The sequence below is a fragment of the Pecten maximus genome, chromosome 14, assembly GCF_902652985.1.
Source record: "Pecten maximus chromosome 14, xPecMax1.1, whole genome shotgun sequence".
Lineage (NCBI taxonomy): Eukaryota > Metazoa > Mollusca > Bivalvia > Pectinida > Pectinidae > Pecten > Pecten maximus.
Genome location: NC_047028.1, coordinates 3,229,897 through 3,238,451, shown reverse-complemented (window position 1 = coordinate 3,238,451; position 8,555 = coordinate 3,229,897). Strand labels below are relative to the sequence as shown.

The following is an 8,555-nucleotide window of genomic DNA, read 5'->3' as shown; positions in this document are numbered from 1 at the left end:
CCTTAGGTTGTTATATCACTGTCACCCCTTAGGTTGTTATATCACCTGTCATCCCCTAGGTTGTTATATCACTGTCATCACTTAGGTTGTTATATCACTGTCACCCCTTAGGTTGTTATATCTCTGTCACCCTTAGGTTGTTATATCTCTGTCATCCCTTAGGTTGTTATATCACTGTCATCACTTAGGTTGTTATATCACTGTCATCCCTTAGGTTGTTATATCACTGTCATCCCTTAGGTTGTCATATCACTGTCACCCCTTAGGTTGCTATATCTCTGTCACCCCTTAGGTTGTGATATATCTGTCATCCCTTAGGTTGTTATATCACTGCCATCACTTAGGTTGTTATATCACTGTCATCACTTAGGTTGTTATATCACTGTCATCCCTTAGGTTGTTATATCACTGTCATCACTTACGTTGTTATATCACTGTCATCACTTAGGTTGTTAGATCACTGTCGTCCCTTAGGTTGTTATATCTCTGTCATCCCTTAGGTTGTTATATCTCTGTCATCCCCTAGGTTGTTATATCACTGTCACCCCTTAGGTTGTTATATCACTGTCATCACTTAGGTTGTTATATCTCTGTCATCCCTTAGGTTGTTATATCACTGTCGTCCCTTAGGTTGTTATATCACTGTCACCCCTTAGTTTGTTATATCACTGTCACCCCTTGGGTGTGATATCACTGTCACCCCCTAGGTTGTGATATCTCTGTCATCCCTTAGGTTGTTATATCACTGTCATCCCTTAGGTTGTTATATCTCTGTCATCCCTTAGGGTGTGATATCTCTGTCATCCCCTAGGGTGTGATGTCTCTGCCATCCCCTAGGGTGTGATATCTCTGTCACCCCTAGGGTGTGATATCTCTGTCAACATCTAGGGTGTGATATCTTTGTCAACCCCTAGGGTGTGATATCTCTGTCACCCACTAGGGTGTGATATCTCTGTCACCCCCTAGGGTGTGATATCACTGTCACCCCTAGGCTGTGATATCTCTGTCACCCTTAGGCTGTAATATCTCTGTCACCCTTAGGCTGTAATATCTCTGTCTACCCCTAGAGTGTGATATCTCTGTCAACCCCTAGGGTGTGATATCTCTGTCAACCCCTAGGGTGTGATATCTCTGTCACCCCCTAGGGTGTGATATCTCTGTCAACCCCTAGGGTGCGATATCTCTGTCAACCCCTAGAGTGATATATCTGTCAACCCCTAGGGTGTGATATCTCTGTCAACCCCTAGGGTGCGATATCTCTGTCAACTCCTTGAGTGATATATCTGTCAACCCCTAGGGTGTGATATCTCTGTCAACCCCTAGGGTGCGATATCTCTGTCATCCCCTAGAGTGTGATATCTCCGTCACCCCCTAGGGTGTGATATTTCTGTCATCCCCTAGGGTGTGATGTCTCTGTCATCCCCTAGGGTGTAATATCTCTGTCACCCCTAGGGTGTGATGTCTCTGTCATCCCCTAGGGTGTGATATCACTATCATCCCTTAGGTTGTTATATCACTGTCATCCCTGAGGTTGTTATATCACTGTCATCCCTTAGGTTGTTATATCTCTGTCATCCCTTAGGTAGTTATATCACTGTCACCCCCTAGGTTGTTATATCTCTGTCATCATTTAGGTTGTTATATCACTGTCACCCCCTAGGTTGTTATATCTCTGTCATCCCTTAGGTTGTTATATCACTGTCATCACTTACGTTGTTATATCACTGCCATCACTTAGGTTGTTATATCACTGTCATCACTTAGGTTGTTAGATCACTGTCATCCCTTAGGTTGTTATATCACTGTCACCCCTTAGGTTGTTATATCACTGTCACCCCTTAGGTTGTTATATCACTGTCACCCCTTAGGTTGTTATATCACTGTCACCCCTTAGGTTGTTATATCTCTGTCACCCCTTAGGTTGTTATATCACTGTCACCCCTTAGGTTGTTATATCACTGTCATCCCTTAGGTTGTTATATCACTGTCATCCCTTAGGTTGTTATATCACTGTCACCCCTTAGGTTGTTATATCACTGTCATCCCTTAGGTTGCTATATCACTGTCACCCCTTAAGTTGTTATATTTCTGTCATCCCTTAGGTTGTTATATCACTGTAATCACTTAGGTTGTTATATCACTGTCATCCCCTAGGTTGTTATATCACTGTTAACCCATAGCGTACGATAGATCGCACGTTCTTGTAATAGTACAATACAATAATGTCACGGCAACAATCCTATAACGTCATGTCGACAGTTCAATCATGTTACATCAAAGTTGTGAGCATTGTAAGTATGACTGGAGAACAATAATCACCCCTATCCTGAGGATGTGACACTGCTAATAACACTTTACTATTGTACGAAATGTGATAATTTCCTCAGGGATTATCACTTTTCTCATGTTAACAATTCATTGTATTAACCTAAACCCAAAGTCAACAATTGTATAATAGCACCCCTCAGTTTGAATGTTTCCCTATCACACCCTTAAGGTAGGAGAACGTTTATTGATCATTTCATAGCTTTAGTTTATTTATATTTAATACAACTTATATTTCACTGTATCAGTGGACTAATTATATGAACAATTTTATTTCATACCGTCAACGTGACCAAATTATAGTACACCCGTTTACACTCCGTGCAGATCGTCATACAGTATACAGAATTTATTACGCTACACCTCTTTCATAAGGAAGGCAGGGGACACCGAATAGGTAAGTATTTTAGTAAGTTTATGTCAAATATATATATATATATATACAGTATATATAGATAATGTAGTTATATTTTGTTTCAAACACGTGCATTTAAGAAAAAAATATCTATGATTTATATAACTGTTTCTTCAGTTAAGTATCCAGTCTGGTTTGTTTAGTTTGTTTTTGAGCAGCCAATCGACACCCATTGTCCCTTTGTGTCAAACTATCGATTGTGAACAGTAGGATTTCGTTGCATTATTGTTTATCATGTAAATGGCACGGATAGGAGGTACACTGTACACACTGATTATATGATCAGTATTACAGCGCGAATGTGTAATGATTCCTTCAAAGCCACGTATACAAAACTGTCGCCCGTGTCGTAATTCATCGGCATACATGATTATAACTGTTATTTATTCCTACTCAGAGTCCCACCTGTTCGGAGCTAGTCATGCGAGGACACCAGACAGAAGAAGAAAATTCCATACCGAACCATGATATTAAAGTAATAGGGGACGAATTCGTCTATACGGCTACTTCCTTGTTGTGAACAGGTGTGGTTTTCTTTGGTTTGTTTTTGGATAACGTCCTATTAACAGCCAGGGTCATTTAAGGACGTGCCAGGTTTTGGAGGTGGAGGAAAGCCGGAGTACCCGGAGAAAAACCACCGGCCTACGGTCAGTACCTGGCAACTGCCCCACGTAGGTTTCGAACTCGCAACCCAGAGGTGGAGGGCTGGTGATAAAGTGTCGGGACACCTTAACCACTCGGCCACCGCGGCCCCTTTTCTTTGATATTCTGTCATAACAAGTATGAGTCTAAAACAAGCCCAGCATGCTGTGATATGTGAAATGTGTAAGGTGACATCAAATGTTAATTGGTACTGTTTAAACTGTGAGGAATACCTTTGCGAATCATGCAACTCTTTACATTTGAGAACTAAACAAACACGATATTGCAAAGTAATTCCAAAACAGCTGTCCGAACTTAAACTTAAGGGTGACAAAATATCATCGAAAGGAAAATGTCCTTATCATAGCCAGGAGACTATCAAGTTCCTCTGTCAGTCGTGTAACAACACTGAGGTCTGTTTTCAGTGTATTTTAGAAAAACATTCCCTGCCTGATCACCACGACATTCAACTGATCTTTAATACAGCCGACAAACAAGCACTCGAGCGTCAACAGTACAAAATGCAACTTTTGAAAAGAAATTTGGAAGCAAAACTACATAATTGTGACTCACGTGCCCAAGAAACTAGTGTGGAGATAGAAAGGCGGGAACGTGTTAAAGCGAATCTAAATACCGCAATACATGCTCGGGCAGAGGAACTGGAACAGGAAGTGACGAAAGCAAAACAGAAAATGTTACAACGTGTTCAGATTTTATTTTCAGACAGTCAAACACACATGGCACACACTCGTGGACGGTGTCAACACGTTCGCAATGAGGTTGATGACATTAAAACACAGCTTCAGTTGAAACAGAGGTCAAGCAATCAAGTTGACCTTATGACCTTCACACAAGAAAACATGGAAAAGCTTGAGACAATTTTATTACCAGAAAAACCCGATAACAGTTTCAATTTCACGCTGGTCCCGAAAGGTACTATTGACGACATTTTTGGAAATCTTACGAACGAACCTGTCCAACATGAAACTCGAGTACGAGGGGATAAAACGAATATGTACAACGTAGAAATCTTAAAACATATAAATACTCGCCAGGCTATAGGGGTTGGGAAAATATGTCCGGTATCTGATAAAACGGCATGGATCTCACGTTCTAACAGAAAGATGGTAGAGAAAATAGACATAACTGGACAAACTATAAAATCAGTAGAAGCTCCATTTATTGTACAGGATTTCACTGTATGTGGCGAGAAGGATATGGTCCTGACAGGAGAGTCTATTGTCTGGAGTAAGGATCTCACGATTGAGCAGTCTTCATTCACAAATATCAAGGATTTTAAGCCTTTTTCCGTGAGAGGTATCACTATGGCGACTGGGCAAAATGTGTTAGTTTGTACCCATTTGAATCAAGGGCCGAATCGAGACCCCGGCAAAGTCGTGTGGCTATCGTTGACAGGTGAGATACTCATGGAGATTCGTGACGACGCTGAAGATCCTGCTCTGTGTGATCCATACAGGGTTGCCCATAACATTTTCAATGACGATATTGCTATTGCTTGTAGAAACAATGTGCTTGTTTACTCAAAAACCGGGAACTTGAAACTTAAATGGACTGGTCTTCGAAAAGATTTTAATCCTCATGGGATCACGTATGACAACTATGGCAACATCCTAGTAACCTGCTATAAAAACAACCTCGTGTATATGTTGGAAGTGGATGGCCAGGAGGACGGACATGTCCTGTTAGATGGACAGAAACACTCCATGATAACAAACCCTTGGGCGGTGGCTGTAGATGTGTCAGGAAGGATCTGGCTGGCTGGCACCCAGGGTAGCATTCACATGATCAAATATACTACCAGGATTTAATAGGAAACCAAGCCGAAACATCAGTTCCTAGATGTATGGTATTTTGTCCATACGATGGTACGTACTTTAAGATAGGATTGTGTGTACACAACCAGTGTGTTAAATAGTATCTGTATCGCTGGTAGAACAGTGGATTATATGTCAAGCACTGGGCCTGGGTTCGATTCCTGTTGTCTGTGTAGTTGTGGTAATCATCATATTACCAGTAAACATATTGCATTAACAGAGAGGAGGGTTCTATATACACAAAACTACAAAATCGTTTTTTCCAATCGTAATGGACTGTTTCAATATGTTTATGACTTTTGACAAAAAAAGGTTAGAAGAAGGGGTGTGCATAACACAAACAATATATAAACACGTTTCAATAAAAACAATATCAGATTTCAACATCATGTCAAGCACATGTGTATATATTGAAGGATAGTACTGTTAAATCAAAATTAATAATTATGTATGTTATGTAAACAGGAAACACCCCACTAGCTATTCACTTGTTATATTCAATACACTCATACAAAATACACTCAGAGTGATAACCTGGTCTTTTAGGCTGAATTCAGCAGAGATTTCGAATATGGAAATCCAAACATGTTTCGATATTGTGGAAACCCAAACATGTTTGGTATTGTGAACATCGAAGCATGTTTGGTATTATGGTGATCCAAACATGTTTCGATATTATAGAACCTCAAACATGTTTTGATATTTTGGAAATCCAAACATGTTTTGATATTGTGGTGATCCAGCATTACTCTGTTTGTATAATAATCACGAGAACATCAGATGAATTTTGCAAGAATTCGACACAGGATACACAAGTTATCAGAGCTACATTGTACGTAACCTTACTGTACAGTTCATTATAAATACTAATACAATCAATATTCTCACGAATCCTACTATATGTACATACGCCTGAACAAGGGCGGGCGACGAGAGTTTTCAGAATGTGATGGCAGATTTATTACGTTCCGGGGTGCCTTCAGATAGTATTTAGATCAGCGATATAATTAACGAATGACTACAGGTCATAAAATAATATGTATGTATAATATCACTGTATTCTCTACAAAATGTTATTTAGTTGTATGCTTTGTCTTCTGATAAAATTGTAGAATGTAGTAAAGGATTGATTACAGAAATCATTTATTTGGGTTCTTTATTGAATCAGTATTGTAACAGGTGATATATAATTTACACATGATATAATTGGACCAGGCGCCACAATTTAGTACCGTACCTCGGGGGTGAGTATATTGGTTCAAAATAACAAAATTAGGAGAACGAAACATATGATATTTACCTGGTAAAATTTTAACACGGATACCTAGTGTATGATTCCACTGTGAACACAGACGGTATTTAGAGTATAATATGGACCCACTCTGCGTCAACTTACTGACCTTTTGCATTCATTGCATATAGTGTGGTGTCTCCTTACTTGATCAAATATAAAATATATAACGACAACAAACAAACCAATCTATTTTGTGGTAAGCAGGTAAAACGACGATCGGTTATTGACGTGATCAAACTTTGGGTGAGGTGAATTTGCATACCAACGATTTAATAGTTAAGATTGAGAAGTTACCCATGGGAAGTACCCAACCTAACAAGGTAATCTCTGTACCTATGCTAACAAGGTTATCTCTGTACCTATCCTAACAAGGTTATCTCTGTACCTATCCTAACAAGGTTATCTCTGTACCTATCCTAACAAGGTTATCTCTGTACCTATCCTAACAAGGTTATCTCTGTACCTATCCTAACAGGGTTATCTCTGTACCTATCCTAACATGGTTATCTCTGTACCTATCCTAACAATGTTATATCTGTACCTATCATAACACGGTTATCTCTGTACCTATCCTAACAAGGTTATCTCTGTACCCATCCTAACAAGGTTATCTCTGTAACTATCCTAACAAGGTTATCTCTGTACCTATCCTAGCAAGGTTATCTCTGTACCTATCCTAACAAGGTTATTTCTGTACCTATCCTAACAAGGTTATCACTGTACATATCCTAACAAGGTTATCTCTGTACCTATCCTAACAGGGTTATCTCTGTACCTATCCTAACAAGGTTATCTCTGTACCTATCCTAACAAGGTTATCTCTGTACCTATCCTAACAGGGTTATCTCTGTACCTATCCTAACAGGGTTATCTCTGTACCTATCCTAACAAGGTTATCTCTGTACCTATCCTAACAAGGTTATCTCTGTACCCATCCTAACAAGGTAATCTCTGTACCTATCCTAACTAGGTTATCTCTGTACCTATCCTAACGAGGTTATCTCTGTACCTATCCTAAAAAGGTTATCTCTGTACCCATCCTAACAAGGTTATCTCTGTACCTATCCTAACAAGGTTATCTCTGTACCTATCCTAACAGGATTATCTCTGTACCTATCCTAACAAGGTTATCTCTGTACCTATCCTAACAAGGTTATCTCTGTACCTATCTTAACAAGGTTATCTCTGTACCTATCCTAACAAGGTTATCTCTGTACCTATCCTAACAAGGTTATATCTGTACCTATCCTAACAAGGTTATCTCTGTACCCATCCTAACGAGGTTATCTCTGTACCTATCCTAACAAGGTTATCTCTGTACCTATCCTAACAAGGTTATCTCTGTACCTTTCCTAACAAGGTAATCTCTGTACCTATCCTAACAAGGTAATCTCTGTATCTATCCTAACAAGGTTATCTCTGTACCTATCCTAACAAGGTCATCTCTGTACCTATCCTAACAATGTTATCTCTGTACCTATCCTAACAGGGTTATCTCTGTACCTATCCTAACAAGGTTATCTCTGTACCTATCCTAACAAGGTTATCTCTGTACCTATCCTAACAGTGTTATCTCTGTACCTATCCTAACAAGGTTATCTCTGTACCTATCCTAACAGGGTTATCTCTGTACCTATCCTAACAGGGTTATCTCTGTACCTATCCTAACAAGGTTATCTCTGTACCTATCCTAACAAGGTTATCTCTGTACCTATCCTAACAAGGTTATCTCTGTACCTATCCTAACAAGGTTATCTCTGTACCTATCCTAACAAGGTTATCTCTGAACCTATCATAACAAGGTTATCTCTGAACCTATCCTAACATGGTTATCTCTGTACCTATCCTAACAAGGTTATCTCTGTACCCATCCTAACAAGGTTATCTCTGTACCTATCCTAACAAGGTTATCTCTGTACCAACCATTACAGGGTTATCTCTGTACCTATCCTAACAAGGTTATCTCTGTACCTATCCTAACAGGGTTATCTCTGTACCTATCCTAACAAGGTTATATCTGTACCTATCCTAACAAGGTTATCTC

At 39.5% G+C, this 8,555-nt stretch overlaps 1 protein-coding gene across 1 annotated transcript; it reads left to right on the top strand.

Annotated features, from left to right (window-relative positions):
- Window positions 1–3,446: 3,446 nt before the first annotated feature.
- Window positions 3,447–5,817, top strand: LOC117342832. The gene has a single exon (XM_033905092.1). The coding sequence runs from the start codon at window positions 3,523–3,525 to the stop codon at window positions 5,209–5,211; it is 1,689 nt and encodes a 562-aa protein (XP_033760983.1). The 5' UTR covers window positions 3,447–3,522; the 3' UTR covers window positions 5,212–5,817.
- The last annotated feature ends 2,738 nt before the right edge of the window (window positions 5,818–8,555 follow it).